The sequence below is a fragment of the Littorina saxatilis genome, linkage group LG16, assembly GCF_037325665.1.
Source record: "Littorina saxatilis isolate snail1 linkage group LG16, US_GU_Lsax_2.0, whole genome shotgun sequence".
Taxonomy (NCBI): Eukaryota; Metazoa; Mollusca; class Gastropoda; order Littorinimorpha; family Littorinidae; genus Littorina; species Littorina saxatilis.
Window position 1 is genome coordinate 7,436,373 of NC_090260.1, and position 23,531 is coordinate 7,459,903.

The 23,531-nt window shown below is 44.4% G+C and overlaps 2 protein-coding genes across 3 annotated transcripts in view; both read right to left on the minus strand.

The window, feature by feature from the left end:
- Positions 1-3,827: 3,827 nt before the first annotated feature.
- On the minus strand, positions 3,828-8,908 carry LOC138950290 (uncharacterized). The gene has a single exon (XM_070322038.1). It carries the CDS (start codon positions 8,122-8,124, stop codon positions 4,834-4,836), a length of 3,291 nt encoding a protein of 1,096 aa, XP_070178139.1. The 5' UTR covers positions 8,125-8,908; the 3' UTR covers positions 3,828-4,833.
- Positions 8,909-10,099: 1,191 nt separating this feature from the next.
- LOC138950291 (synaptic vesicle glycoprotein 2C-like) overlaps positions 10,100-23,531 on the minus strand; it is a 32,250-nt gene continuing 18,818 nt past the window's right edge. For both annotated transcript variants that reach the window (XM_070322040.1, XM_070322039.1), the window contains exons 7-12: positions 22,074-22,148; positions 21,066-21,185; positions 18,445-18,533; positions 15,669-15,907; positions 14,307-14,466; positions 10,100-10,661 (exon numbers count right to left, since the gene is read on the minus strand). In XM_070322040.1, coding sequence (XP_070178141.1) covers positions 10,478-10,661; positions 14,307-14,466; positions 15,669-15,907; positions 18,445-18,533; positions 21,066-21,185; positions 22,074-22,148 — 867 coding nt within the window. In that variant the 3' untranslated portion in view covers positions 10,100-10,477. The remainder of the gene's footprint in view (positions 10,662-14,306; positions 14,467-15,668; positions 15,908-18,444; positions 18,534-21,065; positions 21,186-22,073; positions 22,149-23,531) is intronic.

Here is a 23,531-nt window from a genome sequence, read left to right on the forward strand (position 1 = left end):
TGTAGGGATTGTATTCACGTCACTGCACAATGTCAATAACAAATCAATGTCGCAATGTAGGGATTGTATTCACGTCACTGCACAATGTCAATAACAAATCAATGTCGCAATGTAGGTATTGTATTCACGTCACTGCACAATGTCAATAACAAATCAATGTCGCAATGTAGGGATTGTATTCACGTCACTGCACAATGTCAATAACAAATCAATGTCGCAATGTAGGGATTGTATTCTCGTCACTGAACAATGTCAATAACAAATCAATGTCGCAATGTAGGGATTGTATTCACGTCACTGCACAATGTCAATAACAAATCAATGTCGCAATGTAGGGATTGTATTCACGTCACTGCACAATGTCAATAACAAATCAATGTCGCAATGTAGGGATTGTATTCACGTCACTGCACAATGTCAATAACAAATCAATGTCGCAATGTAGGGATTGTATTCACGTCACTGCACAATGTCAATAACAAATCAATGTCGCAATGTAGGGATTGTATTCTCGTCACTGAACAATGTCAATAACAAATCAATGTCGCAATGTAGGGATTGTATTCACGTCACTGCACAATGTCAATAACAAATCAATGTCTCAATGTAGGTATTGTATTCACGTCACTGAACAATGTCAATAACAAATCAATGTCGCAATGTAGGTATTGTATTCACGTCACTGAACAATGTCAATAACAAATCAATGTCGCAATGTAGGGATTGTATTCACGTCACTGAACAATGTCAATAACAAATCAATGTCTCAATGTAGGTATTGTATTCACGTCACAGCACAATGTCAATAACAAATCAATGTCGCAATGTAGGTATTGTATTCACGTCACTGCACAATGTCAATAACAAATCAATGTCGCAATGTAGGGATTGTATTCACGTCACTGCACAATGTCAATAACAAATCAATGTCTCAATGTAGGTATTGTATTCACGTCACTGAACAATGTCAATAACAAATCAATGTCGCAATGTAGGGATTGTATTCACGTCACTGCACAATGTCAATAACAAATCAATGTCGCAATGTAGGGATTGTATTCACGTCACTGAACAATGTCAATAACAAATCAATGTCGCAATGTAGGGATTGTATTCACGTCACTGCACAATGTCAATAACAAATCAATGTCGCAATGTAGGGATTGTATTCACGTCACTGCACAATGTCAATAACAAATCAATGTCGCAATGTAGGTATTGTATTCTCGTCACTGAACAATGTCAATAACAAATCAATGTCGCAATGTAGGGATTGTATTCACGTCACTGCACAATGTCAATAACAAATCAATGTCGCAATGTAGGTATTGTATTCACGTCACTGCACAATGTCAATAACAAATCAATGTCGCAATGTAGGTATTGTATTCACGTCACTGCACAATGTCAATAACAAATCAATGTCGCAATGTAGGGATTGTATTCACGTCACTGAACAATGTCAATAACAAATCAATGTCGCAATGTAGGGATTGTATTCACGTCACTGCACAATGTCAATAACAAATCAATGTCTCAATGTAGGTATTGTATTCACGTCACTGAACAATGTCAATAACAAATCAATGTCGCAATGTAGGTATTGTATTCACGTCACTGCACAATGTCAATAACAAATCAATGTCGCAATGTAGGGATTGTATTCACGTCACTGCACAATGTCAATAACAAATCAATGTCGCAATGTAGGTATTATATTCACGTCACTGCACAATGTCAATAACAAATCAATGTCGCAATGTAGGTATTATATTCACGTCACTGCACAATGTCAATAACAAATCAATGTTGCAATGTAGGGATTGTATTCACGTCACTGCACAATGTCAATAACTTGACTAATCAATGTCGCAATCTAGGTATTGTATTCACGTCACTGAACAATGTCAATAACAAATCAATGTCGCAATGTAGGTATTGTATTCACGTCACTGAACAATGTCAATAACAAATCAATGTCGCAATGTAGGGATTGTATTCACGTCACTGCACAATGTCAATAACAAATCAATGTCGCAATGTAGGGATTGTATTCACGTCACTGCACAATGTCAATAACAAATCAATGTTGCAATGTAGGGATTGTATTCACGTCACTGCACAATGTCAATAACTTGACTAATCAATGTCGCAATCTAGGTATTGTATTCACGTCATTCACACCCTGACCCAGGTGACACACACATAATATCCACATCTTCTTCGTCCCAAATATATTTCTTTATTTGTGCAATTTTCAGCATATCTTAATTTCTCTGCATAATCATGTAATTAATGACATTTCATTTACCAACAGTTCAAGAACAAAATCACAGACCTTGAAAACTTATGTAGACAGACTTTTTTAAATTAATGAAATAACACACACACACAAGCATGCACGCATGCGCACACACACACACATGTACACACAAACACAAACACACACACGCGAGCGCGCACACACACACACACACAGAATGAGAACAGTATCACACCCTTACAGTTGCAACCGCTGTCATGATTACTGATCCCCAGAACGCCAGCCGGCTATGAAATACATCAGAACAAAACAGCCAACATGGTCCCAAGCACAACACTGTTCTTCTCTCAAAGCACCCTGACAAACAACCAGACAACAACAACAGAAAAACGGTTGCCAGTCATCCAGACAGCCTCTAGCTTGTGAGAATCTGCTGAAAACACCAGAGAGAAATGTAGTTTGTTTGTCGTTGTTTCCTGTCTGGAGAAGCCAGGGGGAGATAAGAGACCCATTCACAATCACCACAAGGTCACCCCGTATATTCCATGTTATATCGAGAGTGCGCCGCCATACGGTACCGCCAAGCGATTGTCGGCTTGGCTGTGTTGATGCTGTGAGGGTTTCCAACGCGCGGAGGCAATTTTATATCGATCCAGATGATGCGGCGGTGCGCTACCACACAGTTTTGACAGCTTCATTCCTTTTTGAATGTTTGCACGATACAGACCGTTTTGAATGGTGATACTTGACATATCAACACAAGACACATCAATGAACATAACGGTTTGGCTTGTCAGTCCATTGATCAACAAAGAGGCGAGTAGGGCTGGATGAATGGGGCAAGTGTGTTTGAGTGAGGACAGATCTACAGCAAGCCACGACACTTTACATGCATCTGGGTACAAATCTGGGGTATGTTGTGCATTAGAGAAACAAAACAAAACATAACACCTTGAAAAATTAGAGATTTGCTGTTACTTTTTGTCGCGTGCATGCACGTTTGCATGTTTAGTTTTTCACACAAAAACTTTGGCCACACCACACAGCACTCACAGAACACCGATGCAAATAAATGAAAGTATTTAATAGTTCCCAGTTGGGTGAAATATGGGGGTGACGATGGATGGAACAATGAAAGGGTTACCACGAATGCATGAGGATGAACATAATGAACATGAGAAAGTACACAACAGTCAAAATAATGTCAACAAACGACATACGAGACAATCAGGACAGTCAAACACAAAGCACGTACGTCATAAAGGCCCTCCTCATTCCATAAATGATATCTATCGTAAGAAAGTACTTATCTACACGTTCGACGAATTCAGGGGGGGGGGGTGCGCCCTCGGGTCGACACCTGCGTCTCTGTCGCGGGGGTGAGAGAATCAGCCCAGTTAAGAGCTGTCACACGGCACACACTCTGCAGCGACGGCGCCGGTTCGATGTTGCTGCCCAACAGCAGCGTGGTTGCGCCGCTGTGACGTTACAAGATAGCTGCTCAAAACAGCGTAATGAAGCCTCGGAGATGGTCCAGAGGGGCTGCTCACTCAGCAGCGTGGGGGTGACGATGCGAGAGTCCAAACTGGCTGCTCAAGCAGCAGCGTGGTGGTGCCTCCTCCATGCTGTGAAGCTAGGGTTCGCACCTTCCCGTCCGGTCTGTCTTCGACAGTAAACACTGAAAGCCTAGAAGGCCAAAGTCAATATTCTCCCCAAAAATATAAGACACGTGACTTCCTCCAATAGACATCATTATTAGGGATGAGGAGGAAGCACAATGACTAAACTTTGGTTTCCTTCTACGATATAATTTACCATTATAATGATTTCCTTTTAAACCCTATGATGAACACTATTTACAACAACACAAAGACGAGACAAAACAGTACAACTGGTAACTAATGTAGGTTCCCTGTCCCCTGCCACCGGCCGCTAATTCACCTTCAGCAAAAACTGACAAAAGTCTATCCAATTAGACCAAGAAATTTGACTTACCTCACACAGGCTAATGAAAAACATCGCGCACTTTACGCAACCGACTTTAACAAAGTCCACAGTAGACGTACATTACTACTGAAAATAACTTCGAACTCAAACGACAATTCACACACGAATTTCGAAGCCGTTCGAACAAACATCTGGTCTCGGCCGAGACAGAAAAAAGAATGCCTATGAATTTCTCAGTCAGCAACCAGGTAAACGGTGAACCCTACAAATAGCGCGCAGCTTACCGTGAACGTCCCGTGCAATGCGTGCAAAGCGTGCAAGGCGCGAATCACTGAGCTAAGCCCAGCTACCGGTCTTCCCACCTTGACACAGGTACCTGTCAGCAACGCCCGACCAAGGAACCTTATAACTACATACAACTGTCCGCGACAATGCCCCCCAAGTTAAGCATAGACATCTGTCTACACGGCAAAAGATCCCTATTCAACGCATGCCCGACTGAGGTAGTCGGCTCCCACGTTGCGACTACCGGGAATCACCCGCACATGACAAAACAAGCAAACAAAAAGATATGCATTATTCCTGTAGCATGCACGTCAAAAATGTACAAAATACTGTGTTTCTTAGCCACCGAAGATGTAGATTTTAACAGTTATGCCTGTGTTCTTGAAGACTTCCTTGATCATCTCACGGACGACGCTCCAGTTCAGCTCGTCCAATCCACATCCGATCTGCGGCATGGCCAGGGAAGCGACATTGTTCTGCTTGCAGTGGTCCCTCATAGCTTCCATGGAGGACCGCAGCGTTTTGTAGGAGGGTTTGTGAAAGTAGCGTTTCTTGGTGATCATGTAGTAAACGTAGGAAGCACCTACCTGTAGTACAGCTACCTCTCCCACCTTCTTGTTTTGTGCTCTAAGTTGATCAACTTTTCCAAACGATTGCTTGAAGCGAACGGCAATGCCTTTTCCCATCTCAAGATCTTCACTGACGCAGTGGGCCATAGCATCATCAGGTTCACAGCTGAAAAGGTCGCCTCTGATCTCTGTTAGCTCAAACCCCACAACAGGTTGACCCTGTCGCCCTTGTCTGTCTCTGTACAACTTGAGAAGATTGGCGTGGTACAGCTTCTCACGCCCGTAGATCCGAATCCTGTAGTCTGACTCGCCTTTCTTCTCCAAAACGTCGAACGGTCCCTGCCAACACAACTGCAGCTTGTTCTTCTTCTGCGGCAGCAGCAACAAAACCTTGTCTCCAGGCTGGAACTGTCTTCGCACTGTCTTCCGGTTGAACACCTCCGCGTGTTTCTGTGCAGCAGCTGACAGATTCTGACGCGCCAGTTTGCAGGTTTCCTCAATCCGGTTCCTCAAGTCAACCACATACTCAGAAGTCGTACGAACTTGTTCATCGACTTGCTCCTCCGTCCATAGGTTGCGAAGAACAGACATGGGTCCTCGCACTGTCCTGCCGTATAGAAGCTCAAAGGGAGAGAATCCCAGACTCTCCTGTGGAACTTCACGATAAGCGAAGAGGAGTGCAGGAATGTAGCGATCCCACTGCTTCGGTTTCTCTTGAGCAAGCTTGCGTAGCATGGTCTTGAGTGTTCCGTTGTACCGTTCCACCAATCCGTTTCCTTGCGCATGGTACGGAGTAGTCGCTAAACCCTTGATGGCCAGCAAACGCTCCACCTCTTTCATCACCTCGGACATGAACTGAGTACCACGGTCTGTCAAAATCTCTGAGGGAATTCCTACTCGAGTCCAGACTGCCCACATCGCTTCTGCAACCTTCACAGCCTCAATCGACTTCAAGGGAATGGCTTCCGGGTACCGAGTAGCGTAGTCCACAAACACCAAAATGTACCGGTTACCAGACTCAGAAGCAGGGATGATGGGACCCACCAGATCGATCGCCACCCGCTCAAACGGCGTATCGATGAGAGGCATCTTACCTAACGGTACCTTCTGTGGCTTATGAGAAACCTTCTGACACTGATCGCAAGACAACACAAAGCGACGTATGTCTGCGCACATACCTGGCCAAAAGAACTGCTGCCAAACTCGATCACGTGTCCTCTGGACACCCATGTGACCTCCCATAGGCGGTTCATGGGCCAACTTGATAACACCTAACCTCAACTGCTGGGGAACAACAACCTGAGTATAGACGCTACCACCACCGCGATACTCACGGTACAGAATCTTCTTCTTCCAAACAAACCCAACTTCACCGGAGTGACCAGACGTTCTGACGTCTCGGCGATCTGCCGCCTCACGACAACTCTTCAAAGTCGAATCATTCCGCTGAAGGTCATGCAACTGCTCAGGGGTGACTGTTTCTAGCCCTGGAGCAGCAACATGTAACAAAGTCGACTTCTTCCCTTCAGCGGCAGCCTGAGCACGAGTGACAACTGACACAACCTTGGACACAGCGTACACTGGAAGAACAATCGAGTCACCCAGCCGGGCGTGATTACCTACAATGAAATCAGCAACAGGTGTATCCATGACGATAGCCTCAACCTCACCAGTGTAGAAAGGACATTCAACCTGAACCTTAATCACTGGATAGCGCCTCTTGATGTCTTTCTCAGCCATAGAAACCTCAAGATCCTGTCCTGTGAACTGAGACCTTGAAACTAATGAACTCTTCACGACACAAACCTGAGATCCAGTATCACGCAACCCCTCCACTGCAACACCATCCACTACAACCAGGCATCTCGGGTCGTAGTCTTGCTGGCTACAGGGAGTACACAAAGTGGGTACACTGACGGGCGGTAAAGACTTCTCAGGACCACTATTCACCGCTCCCGTCGACTTGCTCTTCTTGGGGCAATCTCTAGCCAAATGTTTGGGGGACTCACAGATGAAACACTTCCTACCGGATGTACCAACTGAGTTATCTCCACTTTTCTGCTTTTCACCAACGCCAGCCTTTCCCCCCTGATCACGATCATGCTGAAAAAACTTCTTACTGTCACGGTGTGCTTCAAAATGAATCTCAGCGGATTTAACTGCTTCGGCTAACGTCTGAGGTTTTTTCTCCTTAACGTACGCGGCCATGTCCGCGCTCAGGGTCTGCAAGAACTGTTCAAGCAAAACCAACTGTTTCAGTTCTGTGATCTCGGAAAGCTCATGCCACTTAGTCAAATTCTCTTCAATGCGAGCACCGAACTGTCTGAACGTTTCATGTTCTTTTCTCTTGCAGGTTCTGAGACGACGGCGGTAGGTTTCGGCTGTGAGCTGATAGCGGCCTAACAACGCGACCTTCAAACCGTCATAGTCGTCTGCGCTATCATCATCCAGAGTGTTGTACACTTCTACAGCCCTACCCGACAACCTAGTCGAGACCCTAGTTGCCCACGTATTTCTCTTCCACTTGTACAAGGTAGCGACTCTCTCAAACCTTTTCAACCAAGTAGCTATGTTTTCTTTGCTCTCATCAAACATCGGTATGGAAGGCCGAAAACCACGAAGGTCACTAGACTCTTCTTCACCTGATGAATCTCCATCATTATCAGCTCCATCCCTACTTCCTCTCTTCACCCTCTTACTTTCCGACTCTCTCTGCAGGAGTTGCATGCGAAGGTCATGCTCTTCTCTTTCCTGCCTTAGTTTTTCTTCCGCGGCTTTCTCATCAGTCTCCCGCTGAGCTTGAACATACTTAACTCTCTCATCAGTCTCTCGACGCGCTACTTCTAGCTTGTCCTGATAAGCTTTCCCTTCCAGCTCTAGTCTAGCCTGTTCCGCATCTTCACGGGTCATTCGCTCGGCAATAAACTCAGGAATACTGGTAGATTTAACACCTAGCTCCTCAGCAAATGAACGCCACCTAGCAATCCTATCCGAACTACTTTCTGTCCTAGACGCCATGATAGCACTATCATCAAGAACACGACCAGAACGAAGTTCCATAAACAAGAACCAACTAGCAAACGGTTAGCCAAAACATGAAAAATCAAAACAAGGCACAGCTGACTGGCAACAAGGACAGGCAACCCACAAGGCCTGATGATAACCCTCGGGCCCCTCCAACCACCCACAGTTACCAGACAACAACAAAAGCTAATTAACTACAGTACATCAGTGTCCAGTGTATGGGAAGTGTGGCCAACGACAAAAATGAAGTGAATTCCTTGAATTCTAAGAGGATTTATCCTGGCAAGCTCGCCATTGTCGCGTGCATGCACGTTTGCATGTTTAGTTTTTCACACAAAAACTTTGGCCACACCACACAGCACTCACAGAACACCGATGCAAATAAATGAAAGTATTTAATAGTTCCCAGTTGGGTGAAATATGGGGGTGACGATGGATGGAACAATGAAAGGGTTACCACGAATGCATGAGGATGAACATAATGAACATGAGAAAGTACACAACAGTCAAAATAATGTCAACAAACGACATACGAGACAATCAGGACAGTCAAACACAAAGCACGTACGTCATAAAGGCCCTCCTCATTCCATAAATGATATCTATCGTAAGAAAGTACTTATCTACACGTTCGACGAATTCAGGGGGGGGGGGTGCGCCCTCGGGTCGACACCTGCGTCTCTGTCGCGGGGGTGAGAGAATCAGCCCAGTTAAGAGCTGTCACACGGCACACACTCTGCAGCGACGGCGCCGGTTCGATGTTGCTGCCCAACAGCAGCGTGGTTGCGCCGCTGTGACGTTACAAGATAGCTGCTCAAAACAGCGTAATGAAGCCTCGGAGATGGTCCAGAGGGGCTGCTCACTCAGCAGCGTGGGGGTGACGATGCGAGAGTCCAAACTGGCTGCTCAAGCAGCAGCGTGGTGGTGCCTCCTCCATGCTGTGAAGCTAGGGTTCGCACCTTCCCGTCCGGTCTGTCTTCGACAGTAAACACTGAAAGCCTAGAAGGCCAAAGTCAATATTCTCCCCAAAAATATAAGACACGTGACTTCCTCCAATAGACATCATTATTAGGGATGAGGAGGAAGCACAATGACTAAACTTTGGTTTCCTTCTACGATATAATTTACCATTATAATGATTTCCTTTTAAACCCTATGATGAACACTATTTACAACAACACAAAGACGAGACAAAACAGTACAACTGGTAACTAATGTAGGTTCCCTGTCCCCTGCCACCGGCCGCTAATTCACCTTCAGCAAAAACTGACAAAAGTCTATCCAATTAGACCAAGAAATTTGACTTACCTCACACAGGCTAATGAAAAACATCGCGCACTTTACGCAACCGACTTTAACAAAGTCCACAGTAGACGTACATTACTACTGAAAATAACTTCGAACTCAAACGACAATTCACACACGAATTTCGAAGCCGTTCGAACAAACATCTGGTCTCGGCCGAGACAGAAAAAAGAATGCCTATGAATTTCTCAGTCAGCAACCAGGTAAACGGTGAACCCTACAAATAGCGCGCAGCTTACCGTGAACGTCCCGTGCAATGCGTGCAAAGCGTGCAAGGCGCGAATCACTGAGCTAAGCCCAGCTACCGGTCTTCCCACCTTGACACAGGTACCTGTCAGCAACGCCCGACCAAGGAACCTTATAACTACATACAACTGTCCGCGACACTTTTCTTCTCTCTCTGTCTCTCCCTCTCTGGGCGAGGGCTGGTTGAAAAGAAGCTCGTTTATATTGCTTATGCCACACCCCTTGTAAAATAAAATTTGATTTGATCTCTGTCTCTCTCTCTCTCTCTCTCCCTCTCTCTCTCTCTCTCTCTCTCTTTCTCTTCCATTTGCTTTGACCGATGTGAGATGGTCACTGGATTTCCAGACCCCCCCTCCCTCCCTCCCACTGTAAGAATTTTCCAGGGATGGAACAATTAAGAAATGTAAACGGAAATTTTTTCTCTGTGGATATCCCCCCCCCCCCCCCCCCCCACCCCCCACTGTGGCATCTTCCCAGCAAGGGAGATAATAAAGTAATGAAACAGAAACAAATGTATCGTGGATATCCAGCCCAGCACTGTTGGATCTTACCAGCAAGGGAGACAATTAACAAATGAAATCAGACAAAAATGTATCGTGGATATCCAGTGCCACACACCCTGGGATCTGCCCAGCAAGGGAGACTATAAAGTTATGAAAATGTAAAAAGACAGTTCTGTGGATCTCCAGCCCAGCAAGGGAGACTATAAAGTTATGAAAATGTAAAAAGACAGTTCTGTGGATCTCCAGCCCAGCACAGTAGGATCTTCCCAGCAAGGGGGACTTTAAAGTTATGAAAATGTAAAAACAAAAAAAAACAAAAAAACAAAACACGTTGGTCAGTGGATGTCGAGTCCCATGGTGTTGGGCAGACGCAGGGAGACGAGACCGCCGAACGCCATGAGGGCCGCCACGAGGATCATGGGAATGGCGCAGTGCACGTCCACCAGTAGACCGAAGATCACGTTGCCCAAGATGGCCGCTATCCGCATGATTCCCGTCTGTACGCCGAACGCTGTTGACCTGGCAACACAGAAATACAGAACTGAGTTATCTGCTCCAAGATGGCCGCTATCCGCATGATTCCCGTCTGTACGCCGAACGCTGTCGACATGGCAACACATTTCATTTAGTTTATTATCCAAGTGGAGTTTAAGTCGTTGTCAAGTGTCCATATACAAGATCAAGCTCGACCACTCCATTGACAGAGGGGTCACAGCATACCACACACCATACAGCAGTTCCATCCCCCCCCTAAAACTAAACAACTGATTTGACCTATTCAGGTCAGGCGAGTTGACTATTCCGCGAGACCGTTTCAAAAGGAGTTAAGAGACTTCTCAAAAATAAGACTGATTCCATCATCGTTCATGAGTACATGTACTGTAATAATAACTAAACCACTTCCAAATTTTCCCACGTAAACTACAGTCAACAACAAACAAGTAGGGCAAAGCCCATACGACTCACATGCTTGACCTTGACCTTTACATGACCTTGACCTTCAGCTAAACCTAGCAATGACATCATACACTAAGAACTGCTTTACACATTTGTCCTACCAAAATACATGTGACCTTGACCCAAGGTCAAGGTCATCCAAGGTCATGCAACACAAAGCTGTTAATTCAAGACATAGGAAGTACAATGGTGCTTATTGGCTCTTTCTACCATGAGATATGGTCACTTTTAGTGGTTCACTACCTTATTTTGGTCACATTTCATAAGGGTCAAAGTGACCTTGACCTTGATCATATGTGACCAAATGTGTCTCATGATGAAAGCATAACATGTGCCCCACATAATTTTTAAGTTTGAAACAGTTATCTTCCATAGTTCAGGGTCAAGGTCACTTCAAAATATGTACACAATCCAACTTTGAAGAGCTCCTGTGACCTTGACCTTGAAGCAAGGTAAACCAAACTGGTATCAAAAGATGGGGCTTACTTTGCCCTATATATCATATATAGGTGAGGTATTAAATCTCAAAAACTTCAGAGAAAATGGGAAAAATAGCTGTTTTTTAGACAACATTTATGGCCCCTGCGACCTTGACCTTGAAGCAAGGTCAAGATGCTATGTATGTTTTTTGGGGCCTTGTCATCATACACCATCTTGCCAAATTTGGTACTGATAGACTGAATAGTGTCCAAGAAATATCCAACGTTAAAGTTTTCCGGACGGACGGACGGATGGACGGGGGGGACGGACGGACGGACGACTCGGGTGAGTACATAGACTCACTTTTGCTTCGCATATGAGTCAAAAAACAAGGACATTTGTTAATCTCCCTGTTTGCCGGAGCTCGCCACTCTCGGTAACAGTGACTCAACCGCAGGACTCTGAGACGTTGGCAAGAAGCCAGTCCACACTGTTCCATTTGGTCGCGGGATTTGCACTTTCAGCTGAACTGTTCTTAGAGCTGGCTCGGCTTACTATAGCGTGCCGCGCGCGCGCCCCGTGACCTATTCCCTTTCGCGTGCTGTCTCTAGCAGACAAAGGCTTCTCTGGAGCTGTGTGGCATGGCGCCAGTTTGAAAAAATACGTGATTCTTGGTGTGAAAAAGGGATCGTTTCAGTGACTTACGCTTGGGATTATGTTCATCTTGTATATTTTGTTACTTGAATATACAGGCATTGTGTTGGTGCAAACTAGAGTTCAGCCATTCGACTCGTTTTGTTTGATTTTGTGGAATACTAATATCACTGGCACTCAGCTCTTGTTCTTTGTTCCTGTTAAAAGAAACAGAATTTGCGCGTTGTATATCAGTTTATAATCACACTGAATACTGATAACAGCCACCGACTGTGTTTTTATTTTGCCGTCCGTAAGTACTTAGTCTTAACTGTGTGATAGAGTGAAAACAAGTTTCGCTCCAGGTGTTTGTGTATGATTTCTGGAGCAGTTTTGTGTGGTAAGTTTTGTGAATTAACCCACGCGCAGGTTCTCGGAACAGGCACTCGCTACAGTACGCTATTATATGCAGCTCTGTTGACTGTCGTGCATTTCATCTTGTTTGTTTTGTTTTGTGTTTTCCCCCTTCTTTTTTGTTCTTAAGCATGTGACGTGTTTATTCTTAAATTAATGTTGTGACTGTAGTTGTGCTTATGTTCTTGCCTGTCTGTATGTGTGTACATGGTTTTGCTTGTTTATTTGTGTCATTTTCTTTTAATTTGTAGTCACTCTATTTATTGATTTAAGGTGTCTCAGTTAAGAATGGCGGCAGTGCAACATACGGAAGATCTCCACATATTTAGGCTAAATGCTATGTGCAGAACGTGTGGCAGAAGATCAAAGGCAGCGAAGGACAAACATCATACCATTAGGCATTGCAAAAGCTACGCATCAGTGTTGTTTCAGTTTCACGGTATTCACGTTTCTGAAGAAGCCAATGGCACCACTTTCTCAAGTACAGTATGTACATCATGCTCTGCTCGTCTCAGCCAACTAAAAAAAACTAACATTCCAACCCAAGGTGTGTCAAAAGCAATGAATAATAACCTTGAAAAAACAAAGGTGTTGTGGACACAATACAACTCCAAAGTGGAAGTAGCTAACTGTAGTGTGTGTAGAACGTTTGCCGAACAAATGGCTGGTAGTCGTAAGAAACCAAGAAAAGCCAGTGAAAAAGCTGCTAGCCCGCAAAGGAAAAGCTCATGTGTTGACAGTACTGATGCCTGTACAAGCACTTCTATTGTTGAAACTTTTCAGCCACAGTGTTCTTCAACACCTGAAACAAAAACCGCAAGCCGTGTGGTCAAAAAACGTCTGTTTGACCTGCTGACATCTCGCAAGGGTACGACTCAGAGTCAGAGTGATGCAAGTACTAACAATGACACACTCGTGTCAGCTGCTTCAACATCATTTCAAACCCAAGCCCCAGCAGAATCAAACGATAACACACCTGTAGCAAAGTCTGTATCTCAGTCACAGAAAGCAACAGATACTAACACTGTTTTGTCAAAAAACAAACCACAAACCCTACTCCGCCCAATAGAACAGTTGCAAGCACCTTTGACAAAAAAAGAGGAAGAGTATTTAACTGGCTTAGTTAGGGTGAAACTGGCACAGTCAGATGACAAGAAGACGTTGATATGTAAGACAAAAGCACAGCCACTTGTCCTAAAGAAAATTGTGAGAGCGAAAAAGTCATCAGCGCGGTCAAGGGTGCCGGGACTGACCTGACGTCAGTGGGGTAGAACAAGGACATCAAGAGTTAAGACAGAGCGGTCAAGGGTGCCGGGACTGACCTGACGTCAGTGGGGTAGAACAAGGAAATCAAGAGTAAAGACAGAGCGGTCAAGGGTGGCGGGACTGACCTGACGTCAGTGGGGTAGAACAAGGACATCAAGCATTAAGACAGAGCGGTCAAGGGTGGCGGGACTGACCTGACGTCAGTGGGGTAGAACAAGGACATCAAGAGTAAAGACAGAGCGGTCAAGGGTGCCGGGACTGACCTGACGTCAGTGGGGTAGAACAAGGACATCAAGAGTAAAGACAGAGCGGTCAAGGGTGGCGGGACTGACCTGACGTCAGTGGGGATCGAAGGACAAGGACATCAAGAGTTAAGACAGAGCGGTCAAGGGTGCCGGGACTGTCCTGACGTCAGTGGGGTAGAACAAGGACATCAAGAGTTAAGACAGAGCGGTCAAGGGTGCCGGGACTGACCTGACGTCAGTGGGGAAGAGCTCTGTCTGCAGGACGTCCAGGGCGTTGAACCCGATGGTGGACACCGCGCCGAAGATACACGACATCAGGATGTTCTGCCAGCGCTCGTGAACAAACCACAGGAAGAACACCGACAGTCCCGAGATAACCATGCTGCTAGCTGTAACAAGACAAGATACATGACATCAGATACAGGACATCAGATACACGACATCAGATACATGACATCAGATACACCACATCAGATACATGAGATCATATACACCACATCAGATACATGACATCAGATACACCACATCAGATACATGACATCAGATACACCACATCAGATACATGACATCAGATACATGACATCAGATACAGGAATCAGATACATGACATCAGATACACCACATCAGATACATGACATCAGATACACCACATCAGATACACCACATCAGATACATGACATCAGATACATGACATCAGATACATGACATCAGATACATGACATCAGATACATCACATCAGATACATGACATCAGATACACCACATCAGATACATGACATCAGATACACCACATCAGATACATGACATCAGATACACCACATCAGATACATGACATCAGATACACCACATCAGATACATGACATCAGATACACCACATCAGATACATGACATCAGATACACCACATCAGATACACCACATCAGATACATGACATCAGATACACCACATCAGATACATGACATCAGATACACCACATCAGATACATGACATCAGATACATGACATCAGATACACCACATCAGATACACCACATCAGATACACCACAACAGATACACCACATCAGATACACCACATCAGGATGTTAAGCAATCGTTTGTGAACAAATCACAGAAAGAACACAGACTGTGTCAAGATGAGCGTATGGGACATCAGATACACCACATCAGATACATGACATCAGATACACCACATCAGATACATGACATCAGATACACCACATCAGATACAGGACATCAGATACAGGATATCAGGATGTCCTATCACACCTTTCATCCAGTATAATTGTCACCCCAACATAAACACATACCATTCTTGGATAGTAATTTGATGACAAACACACGGCCTTACCCAGCAGTATTTTGCGGCCGATCACAAACACACGCCCTTACCCAGCAGTATTTTGCGGCCGATCACAAACACACGCCCTTACCCAGCAGTATTTTGCGGCCGATCACAAACACACGGCCTTACCCAGCAGTATTTTGCGGCCGATCACAAACACACGCCCTTACCCAGCAGTATTTTGCGGCCGATCACAAACACACGCCCTTACCCAGCAGTATTTTGCGGCCGATCACAAACACACGGCCTTACCCAGCAGTATTTTGCGGCCGATCCTGTCCATGAGGGCGATGGTGAGCAGGTTTCCGGGCAAGTTGGAGACGGCTGTCAGAAAGCCCTCCAAGTACACGATGTCGCCCACCGGTTCACACACCGCGGTGCCGTTGCTGCTGGTGGAGTTGTCGTTCTTGTTGCCAGGCTCGCACATCGTCCCCCCGTTCTTGTCGATACGGTTGAAGATCTCGGGAAACCACATGAACAGTCCGTAGTAGCTGACAAAGAAAAAAAAAATATTAGCATTCACTTATTCTATTTCATTCCATTTAATTCCATTTGATTTTATTTATTTCATTTATTTCATTTACACTATCATCCCAAAGCTGGGAAACTTGGGTCGCTTCCTCTCAGTGGAAAGCTAGCAGCAACAGAGTGGCGCTACCTCCCAGTGGAAAGCTAGCAGCAACAGAGTGGCGCTTCCTCCCAGTAGAAAGCTAGCAGCAACAGAGTGGCGCTTCCTCCCAGTGGAAAGCTAGCAGCAACAGAGTGGCGCTTCATCCCAGTGGAAAGCTAGCAGCAACAGAGTGGCGCTTCCTCCCAGTGGAAAGCTAGCAGCAACAGAGTGGCGCTTCATCCCAGTGGAAAGCTAGCAGCAACACGAGTGGCGCTACCCAGGTGTGGGCGTGTTTAGGTGTAATCAGCCACCTGCACTTATGGCAGAGTGACCGAGGTGCCACTGTGCTAACACAGGGGTGGGACATGGATACTGTCTCTAAGTCTTCACATAGAGTTGAGCCGTGCTTGTCCCTGCCTGGATTCGAATCCGTGACCCTAGGATCACAAATACAGTGGTCTACTACCTGGGTTAGCCGGCCCTCCGGCAGTATCGTAAATTGATCCTTTCCACAAGACTTAAATCTGCTAGCGTAGGCCTGTTTCTAATACACACTGCGTGATTTTCACTGATGAAAAAAGTACTGTGGGCAGCGCTGTATAGTGATTTTCACTGATGAAAAAAGTACTGTGGGCAGCGCTGTGTAGTGATTTTCACTGATGAAAAAAGTACTGTGGGCAGTGCTGTGTAGTGATTTTCACTGATGAAAAAAGTACTGTGGGCAGCGCTGTGTAGTGATTTTCACTGATGAAAAAAGTACTATGGGCAGTGCTGTGTAGTGATTTTCACTGATGAAAAAAGTACTGTGGGCAGCGCTGTGTAGTGATTTTCACTGATGAAAAAAGTACTGTGGGCAGCGCTGTGTAGTGATTTTCACTGATGAAAAAAGTACTATGGGCAGGGCTGTGTAGACTTTCACTGATGAAAAAAGTACTATGGGCAGAACTGTGTAGTGATTTTCACTGATGAAAAAAGTACTGTGGGCAGCGCTGTGTAGTGATTTTCACTGATGAAACAAGAAGGGCAAAGCCCATACGACTCACATGCTTGACCTCGACCTTTAGGGTAACGAAACCTAGCAATGACATCATACACTAAGAACTGCTTTACACATTTTTCCTACCAAAATACATGTGACCTTGACCCAAGGTCAAGGTCATCCAAGGTCATGCAACACAAAGCTGTTAATTCAAGACATAGGAAGTACAATGGTGCTTATTGGCTCTTTCTACCATGAGATATGGTCACTTTTAGTGGTTCACTACCTTATTTTGGTCACATTTCATAAGGGTCAAAGTGACCTTGACCTTGATCATATTTGACCAAATGTGTCTCATGATGAAAGCATAACATGTGCCCCACATAATTTTTAAGTTTGAAACAGTTATCTTCCATAGTTCAGGGTCAAGGTCACTTCAAAATATGTATACAATCCAACTTTGAAGAGCTCCTGTGACCTTGACCTTGAAGCAAGGTAAACCAAACTGGTATCAAAAGATGGGGCTTACTTTGCCCTATATATCATATGTAGGTGAGGTATTCAATCTAAATAACTTCAGAGAAAATGGGAAAAATGTGAAAAATAGCTGTTTTTTAGGCAACATTTATGGCCCCTGCGACCTTGACCTTGAAGCAAGGTCAAGATGCTATGTATGTTTTTTGGGGCCTTGTCATCATACACCATCTTGCCAAATTTGGTACTGATAGACTGAATAGTGTCCAAGAAATATCCAACGTTAAAGTTTTCCGGACGGACGTCCGGACGGACGGACGGACGGACGACTCGGGTGAGTACATAGACTCACTTTTGCTTCGCATGTGAGTCAAAAAGTACTGTGGGCAGCGCTGTGTAGTGATTTTCACTGATGAAAAAAGTACTGTGGGCAGCGCTGTGTAGTGATTTTCACTGATGAAAAAAGTACTGTGGGCAGCGCTGTGTAGTGATTTTCACTGATGAAAAAAGTACTGTGGGCAGCGCTGTGTAGTGATTTTCACTAATGAAAAAAGTACTGTGGGCAGCGCTGTGTAGTGATTTTCACTGATGAAAAAAGTACTGTGGGCAGCGCTGTGTAGTGATTTTCACTGATGAAAAAAGTACTGTGGACAGCGCTGTGAAGTGATTTTCACTGATGAAAAAAGTACTGTGGGCAGCGCTGTGAATTTCACTGCACAGGTTTTGTTTTGCTTTGAGCATTACAAAGATGTGTCTCCCCAATTCAACGCCCACTGGTTGGCCCTGGCAATGACACATTCAAATGACACACTTAATTTAACCTTATCATGGCATCAACAGTCTGACAATATTTCTTTGAAACTGTGTTCCAGTCTGGATGTATGGCACCACTTTATACTTTGTGTTGCTTTTTGTGCAAGTTGAAGTCGAATGAAAGTTGATGTGGAACGAGAGCTGCATCTTACCCAAAGGCAATGGTGAAGTTGACGATGAGAAGCAGACACGTCACGGAGCGTAACCGCGGACGAAACAGCGTCAATGTGTTCTCCCACATCTGAAACAACAGACATCAACACCAAAGACTTGAACCACAGGTATGAACAACAGGTATGAACCACAGGTATGAACAACAGGTATGAACAACCGGTATGAAACACAGGTATGAACAACAGGCATAAAACACAAATGTAAATGTTCATATTGTACATGACTTTGTATTTGGCAATGTATCAATTCTTTCCTTATTGTTGTATGGCACTGAGGACTATGTAAGGCACTGAGGACTACGTAAGGCACTGAGGACTATGTAAGGCACTGAGGACTACGTAAGGCACTGAGGACTACGTAAGGCACTGAGGACTATGTAAGGCACTGAGGACTACGTAAGGCACTGAGGACTACGTAAGGCACTGAGGACTACGTAAGGCACTGAGGACTATGTAAGGCACTGAGGACTACGTAAGGCACTGAGGACTATGTAAGGCACTGAGGACTACGTATGGCACTGAGGACTACGTATGTAAGGCACTGAGGACTATGTAAGGCACTGAGGACTACGTATGTAAGGCACTGAGGACTACGTATGTAAGGCACTGAGGACTACGTAAGGCACTGAGGACTATGTGCACAGAAAAAGAATACAACAACACCACAGATGTAAAACATACAACAGCAAAGGGATAAAAATGACGATAAATTTACAGAGGTAAACTCATACATCTGAAGAAAAAAAACAAGTCGCGTAAGGCGAAATTACTACATTTAGTCAAGCTGTGGAACTCACAGAATGAAACTGAACGCACTGCAATTTTTCACAATGACTGTAGTCCGCCGCTAGTGCAAAAGGCAGTTAAAGTGACGAGCCTTATTAGCGCGGTAAGGGCTGCGCTGTGCTGCATAGCACGCTTTACTGTACCTCTCTTTGTTTTAACTTTCTGAGCGTGTTTTTAATCCAAACATATCATATCTATATGTTTTTGGAATCAGGAACCGACAAGGAATAAGATGAAATTGTTTTTAAAACGATTTCGGAAATTTAATTTTAATCATAATTTTTGACTCACATGCGAAGCAAAAGTGAGTCTATGTACTCACCCGAGTCGTCCGTCCGTCCGTCCGTCCGGACGTCCGTCCGGACGTCCGTCCGTCCGGAAAACTTTAACGTTGGATATTTCTTGGACACTATTCAGTCTATCAGTACCAAATTTGGCAAGATGGTGTATGATGACAAGGCCCCAAAAAACATACATAGCATCTTGACCTTGCTTCAAGGTCAAGGTCGCAGGGGCCATAAATGTTGCCTAAAAAACAGCTATTTTTCACATTTTTCACATTTTCTCTGAAGTTTTTGAGATTCAATACCTCACCTATATATGATATATAGGGCAAAGTAAGCCCCATCTTTTGATACCAGTTTGGTTTACCTTGCTTCAAGGTCAAGGTCACAGGAGCTCTTCAAAGTTGGATTGTATACATATTTTGAAGTGACCTTGACCCTGAACTATGGAAGATAACTGTTTCAAACTTAAAAATTATGTGGGGCACATGTTATGCTTTCATCACGAGACACATTTGGTCACATATGATCAAGGTCAAGGTCATTTTGACCCTTATGAAATGTGACCAAAATAAGGTAGTGAACCACTAAAAGTGACCATATCTCATGGTAGAAAGAGCCAATAAGCACCATTGTACTTCCTATGTCTTGAATTAACAGCTTTGTGTTGCATGACCTTGGATGACCTGTCAAGGTCACATGTATTTTGGTAGGAAAAATGTGTAAAGCATGTGAGTCGTATGGGCTTTGCCCTTCTTGTTATATTTTTAATTTTCAGAGCTTGTTTTTAATCCGAATATAACATATTTATATGTTTTTGGAATCAGAACATGATGAAGACTAAAGTAAAAGTAATTTTGGATGGTTTTATAAATAAATAATTTTATTTACAATTTTCAGATTTTTAATGACCAAAGTCATGAATTAATTTTTAAGCCTCCATGCTGAAATGCAATACCGAAGTCCGGCCTTCGTCAAAGATTGCTTGACCAAAATTTCAATCAATTTGAATGAAAAATGAAGGTGTGACAGTGCCGCCTCAACTTTTACAAAAAGCCGGATATGACGTCATAAGACATTTATCGAAAAAATGAAAAAAAACATCTGAAGATATCATACCCAGGAACTCTCATGTGAAATATCATAAAGATCGGTCCAGTAGTTTACTCTGAATCGCTCTACACACACACACGCACTGACACACAGACACACACACACACACATACACCACGACCCTTGTCTCGATTCCCCCTCTATGTTAAAACATTTAGTCAAAACTTGACTAAATGTAACAAGGTCTAAACTCTGAAGGTCTTAAAATGACAGTTAATTGACAGAGGTTATCAACTAGTAAATCTGAAAGATCAAGGTCTGAAGTCTGGAGGGCCTTAAAATGAAGGATAATTGACATAGCTTATCAACGAGTAAATCTGATAAAAAAATTTTTTTAAATAGTGTGAAGTGTGAAGTGTGAAGTGTTGGGCCTTAACATGACGGTTCCCATGTAGTGATATAACAGCAGAGACTCACCGAGCACAGGGCGCCACAACAACCGCCACCACCTTTCTTGACGTCCACACTCTCCTCCACCCCCACCGTCCCACCGTCCTTCTTGCCCGTCTCGTCCAGCGACAACACCAGGCCTGAAATCTGAACACACACACAACTCTGTTACAGTGACGTCATTACCCTCCCCCCCCCACCCCACCCCACCCCCACCCCCCACCCCCCACCCCCCACCCCCACCCCCCCACCCCCCCCCCACCCCCCCTTCTTGCCCGTCTCGTCCAGCGACAACACCAGGCCTGAAATCTGAACACACACACAACTCTGTTACAGTGACGTCATTACCCTCCCCCCCCCCCCCACCCCCCCTTCTTGCCCGTCTCGTCCAGCGACAACACAAGGCCTGAAATCTGAACACACACACAACTCAGTTATAGTGACGTCATTACCCCCATTACTGATAAATGATACCATATGATACATGCCTCTAACATATCACCACATACATGTCCCTAACAGGAAATTCCCTGTGAGGACGTTGAGCCCCAAATTCTGTTTTTCTCTGAGACATGCAGTCTGGCAGGACCTTACATGTAATTCCCTGCTGCTGATTGGAGCAAGTAGCCAACACAGTTCTCGAGAGACATTTGTTTTTTCTCAGCCAAGATTGCGTCAGTGCTGTGAGTGGAGAAGGGAAACAACTCACGTTAACCAGTGCTGTGAGTGGAGAAGGGAAACAACTCACTTTAAACAGGGCGGGAGACACTGATCTGAAAATAATGGATAGCACACAGCCAATGGAACAGCATAACCAGAGTGCCGCCATCTTACTGCACCGTACCACACTGACAAACAGGTCAAAGGGAAATAATCGTAGTTTCGAGAGTTGACAGCAGTCTTCTTTCGCTGTATCGAACGGTGTACCAAGATGGCGGATCCGGTGGCGTCAATGTTTTGATAGCCAATAAGAAGGGACGCGCTGTCCATCTACTTTTAGATCAGTGTCAGGACAAGGAGAGGGAAACAACTCACGTTGAACGGGGCGGTCGACTTGTTGGAGCGATGGATCTTTTTCAGCACTTTGATTGCTTCGTCTTCCCTCCCGTACTGTAACACAAGCACACTAGCCGTGTCAACCTCAACGTGCAAGAGAACAACACACTTAAAATGTGTACGTTTCAATGTGTAGTGTGCTTATATTAACGTGTCAATCTGTATGTGTCTTGTTTACGTGTCAAAGTTTACATGTCAATGATTACATCTAAATTTATTCATTTATTTATTAAGGAGATTTCTATAGCGCATAACGAAAAGCACTATGCGCTTTACAATATCACTAGATATAAGCACACGCAGACATACTCTGATTAAATAGAACTTAGTCTAGCAAGACATACTAAGAACACTAAACATTTGAGTTCATACAAAAATAGAGAATTAAATTAAATACTGGACAAACGATTAAAATAAGCTTAAGGCCTACACCAACTGCAATGGGCTATTTAAAATACAAAAGGTTAGTTAACTATAAAAGGCAGTGCAAAACTCCATAATCCTAAGAGGGTCAAACAAATAAGAAACATAAGACTATTTCACAATAATTACTTCGTAAAAGATAATAAACATGGAATACAAAGCTGTAATTGTTAACAACTTCTTCTTCTTCTTCGTACGACAGTTGTGTCAGGCTTGGACAAATTTTAAAAGATTTTCATGCCATATTGCATAAATGTGTATGTGTCATGTTTACATGTCAGTGAGAATGTGGCAATGTTAACGTGTCAATGTTTAACACTTTCGCGACGGGACACTGATAAATCAGTACCAGCGCTGACACGCCCATGGACGGGAAGCGCATTTTTCAGTACCAGCCATAGAGGGTACACGACTCGTGATTGCTTCCCGGTTTTTGAAGCTTGCAAATAAATTGAGTTGTTTCCCTTGATACACTTGGCGTCCCCTTCTGCCATTTGCAAATCCGCCTGATTTGTGTGCGTTTTTGAGGAAAAAAAAATGAATCAAAGGCGAGCCTTGTCTCGGGAGGAGATTCTCCGGATGTTGGACCTAGAGGATCCCGTAGAGCATGATTCGGACGTATCGTTTTCGCCTCACGAAAGCGATACAAGCAGTGAAAGTGAGGAAGAAACAGTCCCGTTGTTGCTAGTACGAGTCGGCAAACTACACGTGGTTGGCGGTGATACTGCTAGACGAACATGTATCTCGGAATCGTACAGGAGCTATGGGGGCGTGGCAGCACTGATAACAATGGATGGCTGGAGCCTTCAAATCCTTTTGGAATTGTTCATAGGTGTACAGTTGGTACTTTGTTGTGAAAATGTGACTTATATTCAATATGGATTACCTAGACATCATTTGGTGAGTGTTAGATCTACAGTTTTGTTTCATTTGAGTCAGGATGCTGTGAGTGAATGCGTGATTTGCTTGTTTTTTTCTATGTACTGTCTCCATATTTCTGTGTACAATGTTAAC

Excerpts from the sequence above, each read along its gene's own strand:
- LOC138950290 (XM_070322038.1), bottom strand. The coding sequence starts at position 8,124 with ATGGAACTTCGTTCTGGTCGTGTTCTTGATGATAGTGCTATCATGGCG.